This window comes from Myripristis murdjan, chromosome 24 (assembly GCF_902150065.1).
Source record: "Myripristis murdjan chromosome 24, fMyrMur1.1, whole genome shotgun sequence".
NCBI classification, from domain to species: Eukaryota; Metazoa; Chordata; class Actinopteri; order Holocentriformes; family Holocentridae; genus Myripristis; species Myripristis murdjan.
In genome coordinates this window covers 20,032,417-20,059,457 of record NC_044003.1, presented here as the reverse complement: position 1 = coordinate 20,059,457, position 27,041 = coordinate 20,032,417, and the positions used below count along the sequence as shown (strand labels likewise).

The 27,041-nt window shown below is 41.2% G+C and overlaps 1 protein-coding gene across 3 annotated transcripts in view; it reads left to right on the top strand.

The window, feature by feature from the left end:
* disp1 (dispatched homolog 1 (Drosophila)) overlaps positions 1 to 27,041 on the top strand; it is a 96,610-nt gene that overhangs the window by 51,589 nt on the left and 17,980 nt on the right. For 2 of the 3 annotated variants that reach the window (XM_030047006.1, XM_030047004.1), the window contains exon 4: positions 7,844 to 8,594. In XM_030047006.1, the coding sequence (XP_029902866.1) occupies positions 7,885 to 8,594 (710 nt within the window). In that variant the 5' untranslated portion in view covers positions 7,844 to 7,884. Of the gene's footprint in view, positions 1 to 887; positions 1,087 to 7,843; positions 8,595 to 27,041 lie in introns of those variants that run through there. The other variant, XM_030047005.1, reaches the window with a different exon arrangement.

Below are 27,041 nucleotides of genomic sequence, written 5' to 3'. Positions count from 1 at the left end.
ATTACGTTATACATAGTTGTTAATCGGTTTCTTCACAGTGCACTCAAATGTTTTTTGTGACGTGTTTCTTGGTAATTATCTCATAAAATAATTGTTTAAACTTTAAGCTTTATTAACATAATCTCACCCTGCTGTGTGAAATGAGGAAAATAACTGCCTCAGCTGTGCAGGCTGACAGTTTTTCCAAGCCAGAACCACATGTGGTGGGTGGTGGGGGCAAAATATTTAGGAAAAAATAAATGTTAAAAGTTGGTCTATATTAGCAACTTGGTCCCATATTTGCTCTTCCCTTATTTTGTCAAAGCTCCCCTGTAACTGCACTGTAAGGTAGAGGACCACAGTGGCGTATTTGTAACCTTTTCCTGGTCATCTTTGCTACATGTACACAATAGTCTCCAAATGCCACTTTTGGAGTTCAAACACAGTTTTTGAAACCGGAACTCTTAATTATATGGCGCCCTCACTTGGAAATATAATGTTGTAAATGGCAAACAGTGCACATCTGCACATGTCCTGTATAGTTAACCCATATTTGTAAACGTAGTATTTGAAAATGCACCTCAGTTTGATTTTTATGGTATTTAAGTCTCCTTAAACCCCCAATTTGCTTCATTCCCAGCCACTACCATATATATTTATTTTTTTCCTGTTGCAACTCAGATTCAATCATTTAAGTTTGATCCAGTCTCACCTAGGGACAGGGGGGTTATGATGAGGCTCAGCGGGGCCTTTGCGGAGTGTCTTGTGGCAGTGAGTGGGTTAAAAGCAAGCGGAGGGTTTGAGACAGTGCGACCATCCTATCAGTGCTCTACGGTGTAGTCCCAGCCCACCGCCTCCTCCCTCAGCCTCTCCGGAGAGAGCCGGGGCTTGTGTGTGGCTGTTTGTCATTCTGGCAGGACGCTCTCCCAAGAGAAACAGCCCGCTTTCGCCACGACTTGTTGCTTCCTTTTCGGGGCGTAGTATTTGTTTAACAGCGCGTGTGGATATTTTAACCAAAACCGGAGGAGTGTGTTTTTTTTAACGTCGCATGTTGCAAATTCCCCGGCGACAACAGTAGCGTAAAGCACCGGGAGACACAACAGCACGGTAGGATACTCTGAATACTGCTTTCTCTCGTGTCAAACGCGCGTCTGTTTCGCTTCCCGTCTTTTTAACCATTACCACGGGCTTCATTGACACATTAGTATGAATTGCAGTCCTAGCGTGCGTCTCTGTGTTGGAGCAGTGGGGGAATCTGGATTTGTTGTGAAATTTGGCAAATGTGAGTTTCGGGTCCATGCGTCTCCGTTGTTAGGCTACTGTGTGTCCGTCCGAGAGGTCTGGCTGGAAGTGAGGGGGGACCAATGTCAAAATGACTTTCAGCCCCGCTCCATCATTTGCTGTGTAGAATTTGATTTTCCCATACTTAAAAGAGATGTCATAACCAGTGATGCGGTGGTAAATATAAAGGTTCGCGTGCTAAGGTTTCCAGTCGGTGATCATCACAAGGCAAGCTGCATTTATATGGTTTTACCTTCCAGAGGGTTCCTCAGTCTAACCTAGTCATGCACTGCTGTCTGATTTATTCATAATTTTGCCTGAAGTTTGAGTGACACTGATTTGATTGTTTGATGAAGACGATAAATGCTATGCCCTTGCTGGGAAGACTGTCCACACAGTTTATATAGTAATAATAATTGTCCCATAATAAACCATATGCAATATAATCTTGATAACTGATGATGCATATGACATGCTTATATGTATACATGTGCTGTGATGAGCCGTTTTGCTGTCACTTGGTAAAAGAAATTGAATTGTTCCCCTCATATCCATCCTCATTTCAGCTCATGATCATGTTGGACGTATGGGTTGATGGAATGATGAAAAGCAGCAGACTCCGTTTGTTCACCTAATTTACCTTAAGACCCAGCAGCATAGCCTTGAGCAGGCACCATTCAGCATGTTTAAAAACCCAGCTGTGAAAAAGGACCCCGCGGGCGTCAAATATGTCCAGAAACTGACAGACAGAAACATGCCGAAGAATATGTGTCTAGAAGCCTCGTCAAGTAGGTGTGAAGCTGGCAGGGAGACCTGCCTGTTGCTGTTATTATTATTAGGAGCGATGTGGTTATTAACTGTCTCTTGACTGATTTCTGGTAATTACTGCCTATTAGCTATAATTAAAGGGCTAGGGGAAGCCTTGCCTTGTGTTGTGAGGCTGCCCGTCGCCCAAGGTCTCTCCGTCTCTCACACCCCATAATCATAAACTTAACTTGAAAGCAGGCAGAAGAAGCGCTTCGTCATCACCTGTGGTATTCCAAAACCACTTGCTTGGGGAGTCATTGGTTCTTGGTTAAATACATGAAATATGTCCTCTGATCAAGAGATGTGATTTGAGGAGGGTAGCGCCATCCTTACTGGCACAAGTTTTCCAATGTATCTCTCAAGGCGGTTGTAGATTCCTGGATAAAATTAGGGGTAAGCAACTTTACCTTTGTTAAATTTGAATTAAGTTTGTCTCGTTGAAATAAGTAGGAGTGCTGGTTTAGGACTAAAAGTCTAATCATTTGGTTTTATGCACTTTTTTAACTTTTCTTTTTCTGAACATAGCTCAACAGCTGTACTTGGAGACAGTTACCCAGATCTCACAGTTTTACCTTCGTATAACAGGTTGGCTGTTTTTGACATTTCGACTGGGCTTCACTCCGCTTTGCTGCAGCTCTTTTTAAAGAGAGTGTGTCCTCTTTATTTGAATATGATACTTTCATCTTCTATTTTATTTGTTCATTGATAGCAACTGTTTTCTTCAAGTTGTCTCACCTCCCCGAGGTTTCTTGGAATCTTAACAAGATAAAAGTTAATGCTATACAATTTTAAGTATATTAATCACATATATAATACATCTTAAGGCAGAACAGAAGTTGAGATGAAGAAATTAGAAAAAATAAACACTACTTTCACTGCCTCTTTATCCTGTAGCACTGTCTTGTTTTTGCTTACGATTCATTACCACCAGGTTACACTTGCTATGATTGTAATATAATTTAGTTCCCTTAGTCTGACGTCACTCCAATTAAAAACACCAGCTAAATGTAAATTGCAAATGGATGGAATGGAAGAGGCATTTTTAAGTCTCAGTTCCAGTTGTTGGCCGTGCATCTTGGTCCAGCTGTCAGCTTTTATTTCGAAGACAGACATAAGACCCTGCTTGTGTCTGCACAGACTGCCCTAGATGTCTCACCTGCCTGTCAACGCTCTGGGCTGGTGCGTGCACACATGTGCATAGACACTTAAACACACACACACACTCACACACTGAGCTGAGCCACTTGCGGGCTAAATTCCTTTAGGCCCAAACAATATTGTTGATGGCAGCAAGCACACTTGGATGCCTTGGGTTCAAATACAGTACATCCAATACTATAATAAATCAGTCAGTATCACTTCATGTATAATAATCAGTACCCTGCAATTTTTATTCATCCTCATGCCATTGAACTTTTCTGTCTATCCAGCCTTTTTTTTTCTTTCTTTTTTTTCAAGCTATTTCACGATCTTGACAGCTGTGGGAGCCAGACTAATGACTTCATCTGGGTTTCCCTCAGCACTCTGCTATTCTGAGCTCTTTGGGCTCCGGAGTTATTATTTGCCCCCCTCCCCTCCTCTTTTTCTTTTCTGCCCCGTCCTCCCAACCACCCCTGACCTGACAGGGCTGTCATTCTCATGTTTCGCCCCTCACTCACGTTGAGGTGCCACAGAGCACATCGGTCACATACGCCGCATGTCTTTTGCTCCGTGCTACACTGTGAAAACAGGCTACTGTGATATATCGCTTGGCTTTAAAATGCAAGCACATCCGTTTTGCCGCAAAATATTTTTTAGGGGTCATGGTTCAGGACACATGAAAAGGCATGTATGTGCATATGTGCCTGTCTGTCTGCATGCGTGTATATTTTTTTAAAAAATGTAAAGCTCGTTAATACAGTCCATCAGTCTTGCTCACAGTATGTTTTCAGACCTGTTTCAACTAGAAGACGTTTAGAAATTATAAACTTGTGCCAGTGCAGAGCAGTTCTCCAGGTTGCTTTACATCGTAACACATTCCTATCATGTAATTATTTATTTCTTTATTTATTTTTGTCCTGCAAGCATATGGTCGGGATAACAATGTAATCAGTTCTTTGGCTCAAAGTCTGTCCAATGTATGGAAAGCTATTGTTATGTTGTTGAAATTCCCTGCTGATAGATGGACAAACCAATAAGGGTGACAGTTAACCTCACCAGTGCAATTAATAAATTCTAGTTGGAACAGGTAGCCGGCTGAACAGCTTTGTGTCTCTAGCGGGCTAGAGACACAAAGCTGTGTGTCAAGCATATCATGTCACAAGACAGTGAATCAGACAGTGAATACCTTTACTTGGTAAAACATTAAAAGATCTGGAACTTCTTGCCCTGTTGCTATTTTCATACCAAGAGCCTTTTGCAAATGACTCCTCTAATAGTGTTAGATGCTGCCTTTTAAATGCTTCTTGTGAACTCTTACATCCCCATTTGGAAACGGTACAACAATCATAATTGTTTTACAGAAAGCCAAGCAATACTACAAAACATTGAGTACATTATATTTAACATTAGTTGTTGAGAAAGTGTCAGTTCTTCCTGACCCCTAAAAGTCGTATCTTGGCAGCTGGCTTGGCATTTATATAAATTCAAACATGCCGTCATTATCGTATTTTTTTAAATGCTTTTATTTCTCTGCTTGTTCATTTGATTCTAACCTGTAATTATGACTTTTACAACTTTACTTGAAGCCAGCATAGGTTGGTCCCTCAAATGAGAGAATGAAAAATAATATAAACTGTTAAGTTTTGCAGGAAAGTAATGCAGCAACCTGTGTGAAAAAAAAAAAAAAAATCACTGAAAGCAGTGAAGTTGTGAATGGAAACAACATATCAGTATTTGCCTTGTTAGATAACTGACAGTTTTTTATGTCAGTGTGGAATTGTTGAAGTATTGGTTTGAATGTCGCAAGTTAATGTCATCGAGTTATTGTGATACTGAATGATTACATACAAGGCAAATGTAAGCTGGTATAGTGGCTGTGAGAGCATAACAATCAGGGATTTTTTTTTGTGAGCTAATTGTAATCTCTAGCAATTTTTCAAACAAAATATTGGTATCATTAAAATTGCAGTCTTTAAACTAGAATAAGCTATGCAGAACTGCATATTCTACGTATTTTTAAAAACTTGTCTTACCCAAATGTAAATGAAAGTCCAATTACATCCTGGAGTTTGAGTATTTCAGTGGATCATAGTTTTCAGTTGCATTGTTTTTTTGTTTGTTTTTTTGCACTTCAAGGTTTGCATTTCAGTTTTTTTGTACTTGTACAATGACAAGAAAGACATATTCTGTATTCTATTTTGTGTTTCTGATAGCAGTTTAAACAGACGATCACTAATCTTAAACTGTTTGCATGTTCACAGTATGGCTACCATTCCTGCTCTTTGAGAAGCCGTACACCTTTCGTTAAAATTAACCAAAGTTCCTTTTTGTCTCTCAGGTCTCTCTCTCTCACTCACACACACATGCACACATATCTGCGCACACACACACACACACACACACACACACACTCTCTCTCTCTCTCTCTTACATGCACACATTAAATCCTTGTAGTGTGATTATTACATCCTTGCTGATGCCAGATTTCTCTGTACCAGGGGGCCTGGAGCTGGGCACTGTTCCAACAACACAGCCCACCACAACTGTGCATTACCTGTGAAACACAATGCAGCCGCTTTTGAAGTGTGTCAAGCATATCATGGCACAAAGCCGCAGACACACTTTTTTCTCCTTCTTTCCCCTGCGATGCTAAAATAGCCCACAGAAATGCATTTTCACATCATGGTCCCCTGTGAGTATTTTGTAACTCGATCCAAGCCATAGGGGCTGAAACTGTAGCATAACTTGAACCGTCTGTTTTTTCTCACTCTGTTGAAACCATTTTTTTAACCTCCTAATGGGAAAAGTGTCTCATGTCCTCTAATCCATACAAAGGCTACCAATTCATGCCAGGTCTTATTCATGCTTCGTAAATCATATTGATCTGAAACAGCCCCTATTTGAACTGACTGTCAGGACTACAGCAAGAGAAGACAGAGGAATTTGATCAGTTTGCCAAATATTTCAGTCGAGCTTAGGCTCAGTAAATCAACTAAGGTTCCTCCTTAGCTGCCATTTTTTGTTTGGATCTGATACAGGACACAATTGTCAATTATTAATCACTTTGCTGACTGCAGAAAATGAAGATGGCACTGTCAGCATTGGTTTACATGTCTAATATAAGCATTCACTTGACACACATGCAGACAGACTTACAATGACTAAAGAGGCAGAATTACAGGATCCTGAGTCGGGAAGTTTTTTTTTTTTTTTTTTTTTTTTAATGCTGAGTTATCAAAGTGGTAAAGCTTACTCTCAAGGAAACAGCTCTTTTCAGCGATATTTTTATTTCCTTTTTTCTTCCTCAGAATTTTTTCACGAAAATTTATAGTCTAGCAAAGGGCAGGACACACTAAATCTCCTGCTCCTCAACCCACACATACACACTTTTTTTGCTACTCATATAATCGTGCTAGGACGTATCACTCTTAGGGGCAAATTCACAAAAAGCTGTGCAAATAAGACAAAAAGAAACCGTGTAATTCACATGTAACTGCAAAGGGTGAAAAACACCTCCTAACTGTGCTGCCAAGCGAATAGGATCACAGTGGGCTATTTCCACATTTTTAAATCAGCTAATGTGCGTACATTTGGCTCAAAATTGACCCCCTCCTATGCAAATGATCTTCACAGTAAAAACAGTCAAATACACAAAGACCAGTGCAAATAGCCACACGCAGTTAGAGTGAATTTATTAGCAACTTCAGAGAGTTGGTGGTAATTGAAGCTCATTTATAAGACTTTCCAGTTGTCATGGCAGTAGCGATTGTAGCCATGGGAAGGCATTGTCATGGAAGGCATGCTTGAGAATGGGTATTTTGAAGGAGAATATAACTTTGAGATTTAACTGAAACCAAAATTATTCCGGTTGCCAGGTCTTGCTATACTTGATGACATCAAGGACAACATTGAGCCTGCCACCCAAAGATGCCTAAGCAATACCTAGCATTGTCCTGCCGACTGCGTTCTTTGCACAAAGGCAACATGTATACTTTTCCACATGGATAATTGCAGTCAGACACAAAACAAGGGAAAATTGTGCTCAGCTGCAAATTGTACTTTATGGGCGTGTTTGCGCTGTGATATCATTGGCACAATATCTTTTGTGAATCGGACCTTGAGACGAGGGAGGCAGACAGATGTAGAAAAAGATGCACAGCTCATTGTGCTATCAGTGGTCATAATCCATTCTTTATGAATTTGTTTTACTCATCCTTCAGATTTTTCTCTCTTGGTCTCATCCTCTGTTTCCTTGAACCTCCTCCTTATGTAATGGATATAAAATTTTGGCAAGTGTTAACACTGATTTGTAAATTTAAATAAAATGTAATCATTCCAAAAGAAGAAAATTGTTCTCAAATCTAATAATCAAAATGTGAATCAAATTGGATCTTTTGAGCTAAAGATTCACACTTTAAGTTTGAATTATTGATCTGGCCATATTTCATTCAGACAGCTTACGACCAAGAGTCTAGTGGGCAGCAGAGGGACAGGGGCCTATCCTTACATATCACACTCCACAAATAGTAGCTCATATTTTGTGTTGTAGTAATCTTTCTGCATCAGTTGTGTTCTCATTCATCAGTCAGACCCTTATGTGCTCTATCTTTCTTCCTGTCCTCTCCTTCTCTCCCAGAGGAGTGACAGAGTGCCGCCCAGGCCGGCCAGAGGAGGACCATGGCCCTGAGCGATGCTGGTGGCGATCCATTGGCTCTCAGCAATGGAGGGCATTATCCACTCAGTGCCAATGTGAATGCCACTTCAAACATCAGTAGACCAGTCAACGGCAGCCAGGACCCTCTCACAGCTGCCCCTGCTGCTGGCTGTCTTCCCGCAGACAGGGAGGAGGACGTTCCAGTCAAGGACGCAGCTTCGAGAGCACAGCAAAAGCAACAGAGCTCACAGTCGCCACATGTCATCCAGAGAGCCAACAGACCGAACCAAAACGGTGGAGTGCCCAAACAGAACGGCTCCCTGAGGAACCTTCCCCCGTCCTCCCCCACCTCTTCTTCCTCTCCCTCCGCCGCCGTCACAGACTGCCAGTGGTTGGCTAAGCACCACCTTCCTCCCTCCGCTCTTTCCACATCCTCTTCCTCCTCTCCTCTCCAGCGCCCTCCCCTGTGCTGCCAGCACTGCCACTTCCACCCTGCTCTGTGCTGCCCCGGTGGCCAGCAGGAGTGCCACCTCTTCCAGAGTCCAGGCACAGGCCCGGGACCCGGCCCGGTGCCCCATCCCGGAGCCGCTCCATCCTGCCCCTGCTGCCTCCCTGCCTGCACAAATTCTCACCCTCATTCTCCTCATCCGTCCTCGCCTCTGTGTCTGCACCACCACCATCACCACCGCTGGCAGGAACACCTCCAGAGCCAGACACACGGACCTGGAATCAGGTATTGTGACCTTAAAACATAATCTACTGCTTTTATATGAAAACATTACCCAACATCTGTTTGTCAAGAACTTATTTTTTTGCATATTTCTTATAATTGACATAAACAAACCACTGAAATAAATTGCTGCTTAATATTAGGAGTGATGCGACCAAATTAGTCTGTTTGTGTTTTGTAGGCGAGGGTAGTTTGTATGTGTTTGGATTTGTGTGGCCGTATATTGTCATAAGAGTAAGCTTGAGGGTGTGTGTGTGTGTGTGTGTGTGTGTGTGTGTGTCTGCTGACCCCAGGTATATCCACAGTCTTGGCAGCAGGGCTTCTTAATAACAAGTCACATCCATGGTTAGGCATCATGTTAGGCCTGGAATGCAGTAAGAGGTGGATACGGCTGTTAGGGATCCTGAAACAAGGGCAATATTTTGCGGTAATGCAGGAGTATAATTTTACCAGCAAGTATTTCAAAATAGAGGCTTGCCACAGAATGTTTGGCTAGTTGTTCGCAATAGTTACAAACATCACACCATCATGCTGGAAGAATGACAACACGTGAATTGTTGAGTGATTATAAAGTGATCCACTTCCTCTTCCTGACAGTATAAATAAAATGTTTTGTGTGGTGCTAAGGTGGCTGTAAAAGGATTAGTCAAATTAATAATTTGTTACATTTCATATTAACAAATGTCGATTTTTTTTTTTTTTTTTTTTTTTCTTTTTACTGTTGACTGATCAAGCACAATAATAATTCTACCTGTACTCAGCTGGGAAAAAAGCACTTACAGTTGCTGTTATCTTTTTTATGTATTTATTTATTTATGTAGCTCTTTGGCTTTTCCTTTATTTATATATTTATTTGACTGCAATAGCGTCTGCAAAAAACGTCACACTACTTGCCACACTGCTCAACTGCAGATTGATCTGTAGAAGGTGCAGTTCAAAAACGCCACTGCGGTGCCTTATTTGCACCAAAGATGTTGCTTAAATCAAAAAAAATTTAATTTGAGAGAATGCCAACGTCCAGTTTCTTCCTTACCAAGTGAGATAATTGTACAGTTCCTGATTTTGCTGACCCTTGTAAGAGTAGGTGACCACTCCTGAAGCATGGTGGGATGGTCAATCTGTCGAATCGTTTTCTTTGATTTTTGAAGAACACGATAGGCATGTAGCTCACTGGGTGGACTATAACACAAACACTGCCGGTGTTTGAGTTAAACATTCAAATGGAAATTGAATGTGTCCCCCTGGGGCGTAGGCTCCTTAACACATGTGAGGCTACTGATCATGTAGGGAAGTGCTGAAGCTCAGGTCTGATAGTTGTTCTCCCAACCTTCTCCATGGTTGCTGCTCTTGAATAGTTGGGTGAGACTGCAATGCTGGTGCTTAATTTAAATAATCCGCAGGGAATCTTGATGTGTTTTCCGCACCTTTTTGTAAACTCTGTACTCCTTTACAGTTTGTGGTTGATGTTTAGTAGACCTTACTGTTTTTGGGTTGCCAGTGGCCTCAGCAAAGTTTACCCACATGATGAGAGGAATGTTGGAGGTTTTTTATGAAAACGAAATGTAAACCTGCATGCATACGCACACATGATGGCCATGTTTTCTCCAGTCACAGCAGAATGTTAGCATTGAACTCATTTGTTGGCAAACTTCTTTTTTTTTTTTCCTCAAGCGATCCATATTTAGCAAGTTGGTTCTTTCCTTTTTACTCCAAACCACAAGCCTTACACCGCATTTGAAACTGGAACCATTTAATGCCTTGCATAATCATTTGCGTAATCCTATATTTACCGTCTCCACAGAGAAGGGGAGCGGGAAGTGAAAACTTTGCAGATGTAATTATTTACTCATGTCAGCTCCTCTTTATGGTAGCAGCTCTTTGCAGAGATTCTGATTTGTGTGTGGCTGTATTTTTTATTTATTTATTTATTTAATGCTTGCTTCATGCATGGAAATTTCCTTGCCCAAATTGAAGTTGGATCTACCTTCATAACTTTCATTAGCAAGAGGGGCAGTGTGAGTGTCCCTGAACGATGAGGTTTGTGTATTTGCACAGAATGAACACACACACTGAGCCTGCACACATTGTAGCTTGCGTGGGTAGAGAGAAGCAAAACAGGATTGTGTTGCTGGCATTTAGATGCATTCACTGGCATCTGTCGCATCTGCACTTGTTTTTTTTTTTTTGTTTTTTTTATCTCTTTCACTGTTACCTCCTTACGTTTTTTCACTCTGTCTCTCTTGTTCCCCATCAGAATGGAGAGCAGATGTGGCGAGGGACGTCTGTACCTCTTAATGTTGAACCAGGCTTATTTACCAAACAGGTCCCTCTTGTTCGGCGATAACAGGTTTGAATTACGAGGCCTGGTTAGGCTCCAAGATAGCATCCCAAGCTTCCCCCTCTACTGTACAGTGGTGTGTGTGTGTGTGTGTGTGTGTGTGTGTGTGAGTGAGACAGAGAGAGAGATAGAGAGAGATAGGGAGGTCAGGAGAAGGAAACAAATATACCTGTCTCAGTTAGTTTGTTGCTTTAGAAATTACAAAAAATAAAGAAATCTTCAGTCATCGTGTTTTATGTTTTACTCCAAAATTCTCTACAGCCATAATGGAGGCTGTTGGCGTTAGAGTTTTGGTCCCAGTTAAATATAACATCTAATCATTCACGCACACACACACACAACTTTCAGAAATGCTTAATAGGGTAATTTGAGGGTATGCAGTCAGACAAGATGGTGTCAAATATCAGAGTTTGATCTCCTCCAGGGCTGTGATCTGCCAGATTAGGCAAGAGATTACGTCTGTGATCACAGCACATGTACGTCTCACATTTACACACACACATACACACACACACTTTCTTTCACACCCCAGTAAGTTGTAATATAAGATCTTTGGGAGAGACCTTTTAATGTAGGTTTCACAACAGGGGATTTTTATGCTCCTGTTCTCAGCTTCACAAAACATTAATCCATTTACCAAGATTGGCCTATACTGTACTTACTAATATTTCTATTTTGGGAACGATCAAAAGCCTCTGGATCTTTATCCTCATGAAATTAACAAAATCCCGTCCTTTGGAAATGGTAAGGCACAACTCAGCAATTCTGAGGGGGGAAAAATAACCCGATTCAGCCATCCATCGTTGATCTGCCTTACTTTTTCTGTGTGAATCTGTTAGAAGCATTATGACTGGGTCTGTGTCTCTGCTGTAAGATTACCTTATGCAGCAATTTTATGTCTATTATTTAAGATCGGACGGAAACAGTGTGTCCTTGGGAAGTCAGCTGTTTGGCCCACGTTGCCTCAGTCTGAGCCAGCAGGTTTATAGGCTTCAGGTGAAAGCTTTAACTGCAATGGCCCAGGCCCCCTTCTCTAGTGATGTGGCCTATTCTTTAAAAAAAAAAAAAAAAAAGCTCTTTGTTTTTATTGGTAAATGTTGCCAAATTTTGATTGGAGCTTGTACCTTTGTCTGTTCTACCAGACATTTTGGCAGGACAGTCTTTCATTGTGTTTAATGGCAAGATCATTTGGGAAATAATGAAAATAGTTGGTGAATTTCACCAGTCAACATTAACAAAGTTAGTTTTCTGCCAAGATTTTTCGTGCCTGATTGGTGATGTTTAATTTCTACACCTGAACTGAACAACATTAGACCCGTTGGAATAAAGCCACGCTGTGACGTCGATTAATTCCCCCAGCTTACATCGCAAAAGCACTAATCTTGAATTATGGGAGGGTATTATGTTTGCACAATTAGACCAGCAACAGATTTAAAGCTATTCAGAGGTGGCTTCAAGCGCAGACTTGGGGTAGAGGGGGTCCAGAGTTGGAACAGTTTTACAAGAGAACAAGCTAAATGCAGATACTATGCATCGCTTGGGGGCATCTGAGATACAGCTGCTTTCTCTGTCTAGCTAACCTGCTTCTGCCTGCACCGATGACACCGCACCTGACCCTGCAAGGGCTCAACAGTGCCCAAAGAGCCCGCTGACACTCAACAATCCGGGTGCACGTCAAGTTTTTAACCTCCCCCGTTCACACTCTGCTCACCCGGAGCAAAGCGGTTCTGCTGTGCCGAAGCGTCTCACAAGCGTCCAAGTTGTTTTTAGCAGCCACAAGTTTGGATTGGTTTCATGCCTCCTTGGATAGCAAGAATTCCTGTCTCTCATTCCCTCGCTTTGACGTTTTCTCAAGAAAGGTCAGCTTTTATTATCTTGAGCAACTCTGAATTTTGTGGAGGCTTATTTGAGAGACAGGGATGAGGTGGGAGGCAGGTGGTTCGGTTGTCATGGCACATAGGAAAAACTGTATGAAAACATGACAAATCATGTTCTAAGCACTTTGTGATGTGTTATTTAACAACGTTTATCAGTTGGACTGACTTGAAATTTTTTTTGGACCACATGTGTCGGCGCGGGGTTGGAAAAAGCTGGTATGCTTCATGGACAGTACAAATTCTTCACTCTTTTGCCAGCATATAATTTCTCTCTCTCGCTCTCTCTCTATCTGTCTCTCTCTCTCTCTCTCTCTCTCTCTCTCTCTCTCTCTCTATCTATCTTTCTCGCTTTCCCTCTCTCTCTCAGACAGCTGCAAGCCTCGACTGGCAAGGGTTAGCTTGAAAATGATCTTTGTGCTATGGATTTCAGGGTGTCAGCTTGACAAGGCTTTGCGCATTATCAAGAATAACAACTGTTTGCAAGGCCTTTGGGGCGGGTATATTCCTTGCTTTCTCAATCGTCTGGTTGCCACTTGTGGATCTGCTGGTGGCTGCTTATCAACTGTGTTGTTCATATGCTCTTCAGGACAACATTTATTAATTTATTTAACTTTTCATTTTTTTATGCACAGATTTAGTTAATTGTGTTTGGCTTTAATTAAACAGCACTTTGTGTTCCCAGTTCTGAACATGTGGAGTTGGTGAGGATCTTGAAAGAGTTTACTTGGACCCCCCACCGTGGCAAACGTGGCCTGTTTACTAGTTTAAGAAATTGCTTCTATTAAGTTTTTATGTTAAGGACAATGCACACGGAGCAACATTTCTTTTTATCTTCCAGGGTTATGGAGCTGGATAATTACTAACCATAGGACCCAGTAGGTCTGCACAGCGAATTAGAAAAAAAAAGAATTAAGTGCTATTCCCAAATCTCAAGAGATGGTGATTTCTTTCTTTGTGGGAAAAGTGCACCAGGTGGCCTTCATTCCCCTTAAATTAGTTATTTTACTCAGCAACATGTTGTAGTGCATCTTAACCATCAGCATTTCAGTTCTTTTCTCAAACAGTATCTAGGAATACTGCAGCATGCAAATTGAAATCCATCCTATGTAAAATTTTTATCATGCCCTGTGGAATGCCTTGTGGTCTGTCACACGACAGTATCATCAAAGCTATATTTACAATCTGGGTTAAAGGCGGAAGATGTAGTTTAAAATGGGAGGGCACACCACTTTGTTTAATAATGTTAAGGATGAGGCTGAGGAACGATAAAACCCCTCAGGTTCATGCCAAGACTAATAACCCATGGAATTAAAACACTTTAATGTTTGTGTGAGTCTGTGTGATGTCAAATGTGCACAAAAACATAAACTTTGGAGTGAAAAGCTCTCATATTTTTGGTTGTGATGGATGAAAGAGTTGCCTTGAAGTCCTGTCATTCTGTACCGCATCGTAACAAGGTGGGGTGACCTCCCCTTTGAAGCTGCATAGTCTGCCCTTGAATATGGTGGAGGACATGCCACTCCTGACATGCAGTGACGTGGTTAAGCGCTAAACTTTTCTATGTGGCACAGAAAATGATGGAGCTGTCAACCCTGACCTTGATCAGGGTCATTGTGTGGGTGGGGCTGGACAGACCCCTTCTCACTGAGGGTCAACCTACATATTTTCTGAGTGACTAGTCCGCCATAAAAGAGGTATTTGCTCTCCTCACCCAGTTTTCAAATACTGGAAACAAGAGCGTAGAAAATGCTGCATCCATAGGTTTTTCGGTCATACTGTGTTCAAAATAATCAGCAAAAGAAATCGCACTAATTTTGTCATGTAATGTGCACCTGTAGTCAGTGGGCATCATGCTGAAAACAACTGCAACGTTTAGCCATTATGAAAGAACAGCAGCTCTCTAGAGACAGATGAAGTGTACTTCACTTTTCTCAGTATGGCCTCCTTTAAGCTACTAAAGTGAAACATCCTGCTCATCACACACCTGATAGTACACACCGCCTTTCCTCCCTGCCTCAGGACAAGGAGGAGAAAGGGAGACAAGGATAGCTTGTTCTCCAAGACCACATCAAGCCACTTGAGGCAGGACCTCCTCCCACACTCTGTGTTGCCACTACAGAGGATCTACCCAGCTGGGAGTTGAGAAGTGTGTGTGCATACTAGAGAGTGGGTATGTGTGTTTGTCAGGGTTTTTCCAGGCTCAGAAAGAGGCTTTGGTGTTGCCGTAGCGCAGCTGGTGTGGCTTTGTCATCATTGCCAACTTAGCTCTTATTCCCCCTCTATTCTATTTGTATGCTTTTATAGATGCCAGTTCTTGGCATAGGTCAGCATAACACTGTGCTTGTCGAGGCATTCTTCAGCTTTAAAATCCATTTTTGTTCATTTTTTCTGTGGCTAAGAGGGCATGAACAAGTTTGTCTGTTCAATGCATCACTTTGTCCCCAACAGTGATCTCTGTCAGTGGCTGAGATTGCTTACTTTGACTCCTTGAGAAAATGATTGCCATTGCTTTCACTAATTCTGCACTATGATTAGTGCTTCTTCCCACATTAAATCAAATGCCATTAAGCTTCCAATGATACATTTATAATTTTTTTCTTTCTACTTATATTGGGAGTAATAACTGCTCTATAAAAAAAAGTCTAACAATAAGATGCAACAAAAAGTTCTCACGGTGGTTATCTACAACATACAAAGAAAAACATCAGCCTCATCTCTCAGGTTTCTGGAACATGGACATGGAACAGCATCAGGCAGGGCTGCTCGATATTATTATTAAAAAAATACTACTGCAGTTATTTTGGCAGATATTTTGACTGGGATAATATTTGCGATTTTAGTGGGAGTGATTACTTTTGCATCATAGTTTTCATTTTAACTGAAAAAGAAACTCACCAGTCAAAATGATGTCTAAGATTGTTCAGTGCAGGGATAACACCGTTTTTGTGTGCGCATGGGTGTGTGTGTGTGTGTGTGTGTGTGTGTGTGTGTGTGTGTGTGTGTGTGTGACCACAAAAGCTTAAGTGTACGAGATAGTGATTACACATATAGACACCAATAGAAAAAAAACACACGTTTCCATTATTTAAATATCTGGGTTGGGGGCAACATAACAAGTGTGAAGCAGGTTTAGTGTTTCCTCCTAATCTCTGTTATCACCTATATAACACTTACATTGCACATATCACTCTCACACGCACACACACGCGCATACATATACTTATTTTGAGCCCCTCCGGCAGTGAAAGGTGGCTGTGTTGAACAGTGTTTTCACCTCATGCATTCCTCTTCGCAGGACCAACAGAAGCAGGCCTGAAGAGCCTCTCTTCCCTTGGGGGACCATTCATCACCTGCTCACACACTCACAATTACAATTAACTGACACACTCCTATCCAGTGCAGCAGAGGAGCAAGTTGCAATTCCTAGCTCACCACCATGTGTTTCAACCTGTTGTAAGGAGTGCAAGACTCTGAACCACGGAGTCCTAACAGCATTTTCATGACTGCTGAATGATCACAGAAGAGAGAATGAGAGAAAAAAGAAACAAGACATATATGAGCAATGGAGAGTATTTCAAATTAGAGCATATTAAAGCAAGTGAAAGAGAATGATTTCAGGAAATGGGGGCAGGATGTGAGATACTTGTAGATCGCTCTTGCTCTTGCTAGCTATTTTTTAACACAAAAAAATCGGAGTTCCTGGTGCTTCTGTGATGGCTCTGTGATGGATGGGAGAGTTTTACACTGAGGACATCTAGTGTGTCTGATCCACTGTCCTTGGATGGATACATTCAGGGTTTACATGAGGCCTTTTTTTGGACTGCAAATATGGCCAATGATATTCCTGAATTCATTTTATCCTGATGGATAAAACCTTATACAGCTGGTGCTTATGGCTCCCTTATGACTCACAGCTGTCAACCTCATCCAAAGCCTCTCTTAAAGTGCATGCTCTGTGGACAGTATATCCAAATTTCCGATCAATCTCACAAATACAACATACAAAGTCATGCAGTTGGAAAAAAAGTAAGTAAAACCAGTACAATCAGTACAACAGTGCAACAGTAAAATCACTTGCTAGCCTAGTTGCACACCGGTGATTCTATCAGAAGGGTCATTCAGTATGATTATCAGGCTGACAGTTTTTCAACAGCTAAAAGTGGGCATATACTGGATAATATAATCCCAGAATACAGTATTGGCTGGGACAAGTAAGCAGGTTTGCTGTTGCTTATTCTTTTTTTAATTTATGGATGTTTGGTTGAAAATGTATTCCCTTGACTTCATGGGAAAAGTTAGTGCTGCCCTGCAGGTGTAGAGGCTGGTAATGTGATGCCTTGTCAGGTACAGCAGCTAACTGTTGTTGGCAATTGGCCTGTAAGTCCTAAGTTGTTTGGCCTACTAAGAGTTAGGTGTTTAGTTGAGAGGGAGCAGGGCCCAACTGTGCGAGAACTAAGTTGTAGGATGAGGGAGTGAGATGAGATGAAGTAGAAGACTCCTGATAGGATGATGGCACTATTTTGTGCTATTTATTTAGGCTGTCAGTCTTAACCTATTTGATATCTTTGATATATGTTTCTCTCCAGTGCAGCGTTCTTTCTTTTCTATTCCTTATGCCTGTTTTTCTCAGTCTTGCTTCTTTCATTGTTTTTTCTTTCAACTCCTCTTAGCTCTCTACCACTACTTCTGCCAGTAGCCCTTCTCTCCTTCTCCTCTTGTTCTTACAGTATAGTTCACGAGTTAGAAAGCAAAGCCCATAAAGATAGCCATCCCAGATCAAAGGCTCATGCTATTCCATAAAGCAGGATCAAAGCCTGATGTAAGCGTGGTGTTGTCATAACTTCACATCAGCTGGCTGAGCAGCTAGCCAGGCCTCAGCTAGATAAAGATGGTTTGCTGCTGCTGCTGGCCAGCTAACAGGCTGGTTAGGATTATCGTAGCGATTTGAAAGGGATAAACTACTACATGTGTTCAGACTCAAGAAAAATATGTATTTTTGTTTGTATGGTTTTACTGGCTTTGATGTGGCCTAATTGAGATGTGCTGGATTTAGCCTTACATACACAACTTCACAGATCACTTTTCAAGGGATGGTAAAGCCAGTGGAAAAACGTGAATTTTCTTAGAATTATTTAGTTTTTAGTATTATTAGCATTTGTAAATGCTTGTGTTATCAACAGCTGCTTCATAGAGGCTTCATAGAGGCTGGGCGCTTGTCAGTCGGTTTCTGCTTTTTTTTTTTTTTTTTTTTGGGAGCCATGCACTATTCATATTCGGAAACGTGATCATGTTCCAAGTGTTGAAACAGATTGGTGGTGTTATCTTCAGTTGCTGTGTTTGGTCCACAGTGTTTACATTGGACTTCTTTTCTTCACTGAAGCCAAAATGTATCCACACAACAGACACAACATTTTTCTTTGGTGCTCGATTTGCTCAATGTTTAAGTTCTCCTGCATGTTGCTTCGATGGTGTAGACTGAACGGGGTAGAGTTGCGTGACTACACATGCGGTTGTACATTTTTAAGGGTGTATTATATGAACACACACAGTGGGTAAAGTATACAGAATTTTTTAAAAAAATCAAAATTACTGACATGGGCAAGAATATGCTGTTTCACTTGTCAAAAACTTACCATGGAGGTTTGTAGCAGTAGAATTGATGTGCGAAACTCCACTTTTCACTCTGTTGCTAGCTAAAGCTCCACATTATATTGAAACAAACTTTGCCTCTTCTGACCTAATGTTAGATTGGTAAAATAATCCTTGTTAAAATGGTGGATTTATATCCATAAATAACACTTGGGTTTGCTGTGCTACCAAGGTAACACTTCCTGTTACCACTGTTTGTTGAAGCTGGTGGAAGATAACAAGTGCAGTTGAAGAGTGAATCAAAAGGGGATGGGGGATATTAAAAACTGACTTTGTGGTCTGATTTGATCTCTCCACTCTTGCATATGAAAGTAAGTTTTCATCTTTCCCCAGCAAAACCAATTGTTTGACTCGGGAGAAATCAACAGACCTCTCACTGAACAAAAAGGTTTTCAGGTTTGTGCAGTGTCATGTTTTCTGCACCCAGCGATAACAATTAAAAACATTTTAATGAAAAATTCTATTATTATATTTTAGTTTGCCATCCCCTGAATAAATACTGATGGCCATTTTCCCCAAACAATATCTAAGAATTCAGTGTTTGTGTGGTTGATTAGATTAGTTAAATCTCTCTCTCTCGCTCACTCTCTCACTCTCTGACAGCAGTGTCCCCACTTGACCTCCATTAGATTAGCTAAATGTTGTTCTGGCTGGCTGTGCTTTCTGTGCAGTAGCAGTAGGATTGTAATGATTAGTTGACATAATTAGTAAAACCTATTTGAACGCATCAGTGTGCATTTATATTGTTGATGTAATGCTTTACCAATACACTTTCAGGCTGTATTGTTACAAATTGCAAGTTGTAAGCTCAACAAGGAGATTGATCCACTCCTGTATTTATTTGGGGGTCAAATGGGGGTAAATATGTAACCACAACAATGTTAACCTTGTTTGAAAAAGACTAAAAACAGGTGAAATGTGGGTAATAAGACTAATCACTAAAATGGCTAAAGCTTTTTTACAGCATATAATGCTGAATCTAGTTATGCTTCAGTAGTTGAATGAAGTTCAAAAATTGACAAAAGACTGTGCATAACCTCGGATACAGATAAAACTGACTGGGGTTTGGAGTAAATTATAAACTGTTTTTTTTTTCTCTTAAGTAGATCAGTATTTATTTATTTTTCCCCCTGGCACTCAAGGGAAAAAAAGCAAACCAAAAAATCATATCAATCATACCCTGAATACAAAATGAAGTGATAGATCCTAGGGTCTACTTTCTCTCTTTTGTGCACATTAGTGTACATTTGTACTTATGCTGGATTTTTAAAATAAGTTTTAAAAACAAAAATGAGGGGTGGTCACTGTGGGCTCCCAGTATGACTAATATTGATGCCTGGGTGCCCCTGAGTGCTTGCACAGGAAGAGTGTGTGTTTATCAAAATTAAAATGTTCTTAAAAGTGAAATACGGTGTTAATGGAAATTTAAGTTCACCCAGAGTTTAGACAGTTAACAGTATTTTAGCACTTAATATTTAGTTTAATGTTGTTTTAAAGCAACGGTGGTGGTCCTTTTACAGGACAGAAAGTGCCCTGATAAATTTTTATTTGTCACAGCATGCAGTGTTTTTTCATATTTATGTGTCTGTAGAGGTGAGGTTTGCTGTGAATTTAACTAATGTATGGTTCTTGTTAATACAGTGCACATGGGAAGTATGCAGTTGATCTTTCTCGGCATGCCATAACACATTCATATTGATGTTTGTTTGAAAAGAATAGAAACTAAGCAACACCCCTTTTTGAGATAAAGAGCTACTTTCTTATGAATCACTTTTTTTTTCTTTGCTCCTATTTCCTTTCCTGCACTTTGTGAACTTGCACTTGGAATTTTCCAGGCACTGCCCATACGCCCAGCACTCTCCCTTCATCCCCCACACACAAACAGACACGCACACACACACACACACGCACACACACAAACAGAAAAAAGCCAGTCTTTCTCTGCAAGGGTGTAGGGAGGACAGGTTTTGACGCAACCATCATCATTAAGGCTGCAGAAGATGGCTCCTGGCCTCAGGGCCTTAACTGGAGCCAGGTTTACCAAAATCATCTTGATGGTAATACCTTCTGATATCATCTTTGTTCCATTGTATGTTTATGTGATATAGTTGATCTTAGTTTGAACTGGTAAATGAAGCCGCACCAGGCGTCTTTGTATCACCAGGCGAACCTGAGATATCACAACAGCACTGCAAATAAAGAACAATCTCAGAGGAGTACCTTGCAGGCAGAAAAGTTGAAAGTGGATAGCGAGTAATGGAATCAAGAGAAATAAAAGAGGAGAGAGAAAATGATAGTGAGAGGGAGTGCCTGAAGGTGCTGTGGCCTTGGATGGCCTTTCAGGTGGGGGCAGGGGAGGGAAGAGAGCAGGAGGGGAGGTAAGAGAGAGAGGGCAATGGGCTGGACTGGAGCGAAAGGGGAAGAGAGAGAGAAACGAACAAAACACTAGAATTTGTAATTGAGAAGTGTAGAGCAAGATCAAAATCTGAAAAAGATGAAGAGATGGAGGGAGAGTAAAGGAAACAGGCAACAAAAGACAGAAAACAATTCCTAGAGTCAGACATGAAGAGATGACAACAGAAGCAGAGATGAAAATTATGTGAGGAGGTAGTGTCAGAATTAGAAAATGGTTAGGGGTGAAAATCAATCTTTCCACCAAAAATACCTTGATGATTCCTCTCTGCATCTCTGCCTAGTGAAAATATTAACTGCATCAAGGAAACAAGCAACAGAAAATAGTGAATTGGCTGGAGATCAGCATTAATAGCTTACACTGTACGTCCAAGCACAGATGCATAGATTCATGTCCATATTCATACCTATGGTTTTGAATTGTAAATCAAAACGATCATGCAGCCTGCAGGGCCTACATCCTAATGGTTAGCATTTGGGCTTTTTAAAGATTTATTGTCTATACAGCAACTGCAAACATGAATGAATGAATCATTCTGTTGCTCATGTGCACACATAAATTAGAGAGAGCAAAAGAAGTTGCCTGTGCCTGGACATGCATCCCTTGCCTTTGATGCATGGCAAAGCACCTTGTTTAACATGAAACCATTTTTGATTAATGATGATTCATATTGTTTCAGTAAGGTACCATAGTTTTTCTTTGAATTTAGAGCCTTAGCTGTTCTAGAGCCGCCAACTGATGGCTTTGGCTTTTGGTGAGGTGAATTTCTGGCCTTGACTGGGCTGAGCCAAATCTTTCTCCCGGCATATTAAGCACCAAAATGAGTGAAAAGAGGGGGAAGAGGGGTCTGGGCAAGCAGCAGAATACCTTACATGTGGGAGATGTTAGGTTGAAGGGGGTTGGAGGGTCTCTGGTGAAACAGCACCTGAAAACCATTGGTTCCACCTCTGGAGGTTGTCAGGCAATGTCTGCTATTGGCTTGCTTACTGTTGCACTCAGTTGAGGGATAGTAGGATTGCAGATTGCAGGATTTCTGGCCCAGCACATCCTGTTATTGACAGTTTTTACAAAAAAAAAAAAAAAACAGCCTGATTGAAAGAAAGTTATCACACTGACACATCTGGTTACAACAAGGACTTGTATTTCCTTTGCAGCATAGGCTCAATTTTTACTGCGTATAATCATGAAAAACAGCTCTTGTCATGTGAAGAGCCACCACAAACCATGTTGGGTCCATAGAACCAGAAGTGAATTAAATAGTCTAATTTGTGCCCAGTTGATAAAGATTTAAATGACCCTCCAGGAGGGCCACAGGTCAGTGGCTGCAAGTCCTCGTCTCTCAGTGGCCCCGGGTCTGAGCGCCTAAGACATAAAGCAGAGAGAAAAGGCCATAATGAAGACATCTCACTGACCGACAGCTTGTAGCTATTGGCTACAGTGCTGAAATCCCGCCTGTGTGCCTGGAATTTGCGGACCCCCGTATTTCACCTCCAAGAATGCAGGGGAATGGCAGGTGTGGCCAGTGAAGGCCACGCTCAGCAGTGAATTAAGTCTCCCTCCATGCACACATACACACACACACGCACGCACACACACACACACACACACACACACACACACAGTTTTACATGCAATTCTACTGGGGCTGCAGAATTTATTGAAAGAAATGTCATGAGCAAAATAATGTCTGCTGCAAAGTTCAGTGTTCAGACAGCTTCTTTAAAAAGTGCCGTGCGAGATTGCGAGCTGACAAAAGAAGTTGCACAGTGGAGGAGGTATTTGTCTTATTTGTCTGGAGCGAATACCCAAAACAGCCCTGATGTTGGAAAAACCTGCAATGTGTCCTGTTTTGATTCAGTTAGCTAGTAAATGGTCAAAGTATTCAGTAAACTTTGGAATGTGCCAGTCACTGTGGCTGCTAAACACAAAAAACACAAAAAACAAAAACAAGTTCTTGCTTTGGTTTCCACTGCTACACACATTTTTATAGATGACACATAAAAAACTCAATTCAAACCACTCTAGACCCACACATCAACATAAAAATATAAATATACATTAGTACGTCATTGATGTAGAGGTATACATTTTCTGCCTTTAAATTAACATCCATACACACTGGATAATTAAATAGATACCCACTTTCAGAGAGTACATACTCATACATCAACATGTTTGCAAAATTCAAATACATAATTGTCCTTCCACTACATGCTTTTTGCTCTACATGTCACCCCCCTCTTTCTGTCTCTCTCAACCAGCGATAATGACAGCAGTGTCCCCAGCTGACCTCCATTTAAACTCGGTGTTTAAACAGTACTTTCCCATTCTGGTGTTTATTAGATGCTTGTTTGAAAACACAGTGCCCTGTAAATCCCACTTCATTATGACTGCAGCTGATATATTCAGCACATAAAGAATACAGTCACCGAGAGATTTATGCTTTTTGATGCAATATTTGGTCTTTAGGTTTGGTTGCCCCTGAGGAAGTTATCTTTAAAGATATCTGCTATTTAGACACCATTTTTTCCTATTTATTTCCTCATGGAGGGTATAAAAGTCAGGGAAAGCCTATTAGGAAAGAAAAAAAAACACTTTGGTTGCACTTTGCCAGCTTTTAAGCACTTCTTTGTCACTCTTCCCGTTCTGGTGAGTTGACTATTTAGATTTTATTGTCTGCATATAAATACAGGTCGACTAAAACACTTAACACTGATGTAATCTTATTCCCTCACCCTTTGGACCTGTTTAGTGCAGTCTCACTAATGTCATCCTAATGCATACATAATCGGCTCACATGGTGGATTGTTAATATCCATCTCAGTGCTCTGCGTTAGCTTTAATTGGACGTGTATAAATATACACACAGGCTTACTTATCGGGCTGTCTGTGAAGTGTTTCTCTCCCAAGCCAGTCTCATGATGTAATTTAGATGGGAGCACTCAGAGCCTCGGCCTATTTCATGGTTAGGTCGAGCCTCTAATTGTGTGCAGCGTTCCAGCGAGGCACTAATCAGGACGAGTGGGGCCGAGCAGGCTGACGGTTGACACTAATTGCTCTTTCTCCTACTTGAAGGCCGTGTTCCTGAAATATCTACCCGCTTGTCTGTTGGCAGTTTACCCCCTTGGCTCTGACCCCTCACCCTCAGCTCTTGTACACACACACACACACACACACACCTACAAGTACATATGCATGAAAGCACCCACACATTTACTCATCAACAGATAAATCACCTAACCTATTTCTTATTTTCTCATTATTCCTATTATATCTTATCGTTAAGAATAAGTGAAGTCTATCAAATGAGGCAAGATAATACTGTTTCCTTTGCACATTCAACTTAACTTCAACAAATAAGTGATATTTTCTCAATGATTGTGGAATGATCATCATGCCCTGGTTCAAAATACTGATCCTAGAAAATAACTAAATAAAAGTGAAATTATGTTTCAAACAAATGGACTCATCACTCCCCATTAGCAGAACTTTACACTTGTTTGGAGAAAAATTGAATTTCTTAAACACGCTGAGACAAATGACCTGCTAAGATGGACATTCAGTGAACACAACCTTTACAGATTTATATACACAAGAAACAATGTTTGTGTACTTTCATACATAAACTGGTAAAGAGCGACTCACCTGTCAGTAGCTCCATTTTCATACAACATTCAAATTAATTGCAAGCAAATAATTAAATGTTATCATCTGTCTATTGCTACAGGCAGATGATAGGGTAGTAGTATGAAACATGTATAGTTGATATGTTTCACTGATGTTTTATATCCAGTATTGCTGTTACATTCCTTGTATATGTGAGACAAAGGAATGTCTTCATTTGTCCTCTGGCATCTGTTGATGTTGCTGCCATCTTCCTTGACAGAGAGCTCTGTCTGGGGTCAGAGCTCAAAGAGCAACTGGTCATGCCCTGTTTTTATTTGGCCAGTGTGTCAAATAATCACATCTCTTTTATCAAACAAAATTTAGCCACCTCAAGGGAGCGTATAAACTTTTTGTATTTTTATTAGACATTTGCTGTTTTTGTCAAACATTTTTTAGTTGATACAGCAAAATGCACATTAAAAAGGCTTGATGGAAATGCTGGTACTCATAGACTCATTCACATAAGTGTACATATGTACACACATAGCTTCAGTCCCAGCTGTGCATCCCTCTTTCCTTCCCTCGCTCTCTCTCTCCTCTGTCAGCACGGCGCTGAGTGAGCGGCTGGCGGTCTGTGTTTACCTTATTAATTAGCCCAGTGATCCAGAAACACTCTTCCTCTGGTAAATAGAATAACACTGAAAGGTTACCCAGGGCCCCAGGAGAAGGAGGGATAGGAAGAGATGGAAGAGGCCTTGGGGAGAAGCAGAGAGGGAGTGAGGAGAGGAAACGAAGTTGGAGAGGAAGGGAAGATGGAAAGAGAGAGGAATGGAGGGTCAAGGAGAGAGAGAGAGAGAGAGAGAGACAGCATTGTAAGTTTGGTTTAGAGCTGTCCAGAGTCGAGCTGATCAGAGAGCTAGGGAGGAAACCCGACGCGGCGGGTTGTCATCCTGCTGAATTTAGAGTCTCTGTGATCATCAGTCAACGCTACCTCTCTTTCTTGTTCAACCCCAAAGCCCCAGCACCCCTTCCCTACTTCATCTTCTCCTCTTTTCATTTTTTTGTTTTTCTGTGTGAGTGAGAGATGTGTTTGTTCATATGTAACCGATGTGTTTGTTTAATTTCCTTGCTATTGTTTGATTTTTTTCTTTTTAGCTTCTTTCACATCTGTGTGCACGTTGGTGTGTCTTCTGTGTTCAAGACTTAACCCAGAATAAGATAAAAAATTGACTTTGGTTTGGCAAATGTTCAGTTAATCATTGAAAGTCTCCAAGAAAATGTCATCTGAGTTTTACAAGAAGAGGAGAAAAGATTTTAGTGAACTTAATGTAGAAACGTCTGCAAAATAATGCTTGGATGTTTCTGATGTTAGTCTTCAATGTTGCAGCCAAAAAGAGCTGCCTCATGTAAGCTGTGCATCTTCCTGATTGGCTGATTGGAACGCTCTCGACCAAAATTCAAAACAGACCTTTTGTAGACAGATAGATCGACCTGAGAGCTCTTTTATGAATCCATTCCAACTATTTTCAATAACTCAGCTCCTCCATTTCGGGCCATATCTCTGTCCTGAAATCCGCAGTTCAAGGCCCATACATGGAAAGCTAGGAGACAGAGCATAACAAAATGCAATACATTACCAATGCAGAAATTTCTCTTGGCTAGTGCTGATTTAGAGGACAGGGCCAATGTGTTTTTCATTAGGATTTGCTGGTTTGAATCAGGTAAAAGGTCACTAAGTATGGTAACGGCACAGTTGAACATTTTTTATTGCTATAATACAAACATTGACAACTCTTTTCCAAAACTAGAAAACAGAAAACAAAGATTGTAATCTTTAACGGCACAAAGTAACACTTTCAAGAGCTGAAGTCATCGAAGTACTTACATCGAAGATCGAAGGCTGTGCTCTCAACCTGTGCCACTTGACATCTGGCCGTCATATTAACATGTCCAGTGAAACCTTAAAAGGATTTACTACCTTCCCACAACCTACCCCTGTGGAGTAAATTCCTGCCAATAGCTCTAGTTCATTTGTGCTTCCTGGTAACCATGGTAACCACTAATTATAACATTCCGTGGACTCGCCTGTGAAGTAAAAAGGGCAAAAATACCCTCTTTGCCCCCTCCGGCCATATTGCTCCAATCACAAAAGCAGTGTGTCCTGGGTGCTTGTGACCTGATTGGCTGCCGCAAAGGGCAACCTCTGAGCTCACCTCCTGTTTGATTGTTTTTTTTTTTTTTTTTCTTCTTCTTATTGCTTCTCAGTGGTTGACTTGAGGAAGACTTCAGTGCAGCATTGATGTAAATATGATCAATGAGGCACTAGGAAAAATATATGAGCTCTCCTTGGCTTTTACATCAGACAGTTTGAACAGACCCCTCATCTGTACAGGTCGCTCTGTGATAGAGGTTTGTCTGAAAACCTCTGTCTAATCTAAAACCTGGCCCTGTCTGCTCCCTCCGCTCACTGTCCGCGAAAGAGTCGTCTGTCAGGCTGTATGTTGGAGGATGAAAACGTAGCCTCTCACAAGCTCTACCTGTTCTCCCCTGCACACTGCCAGTGAAAC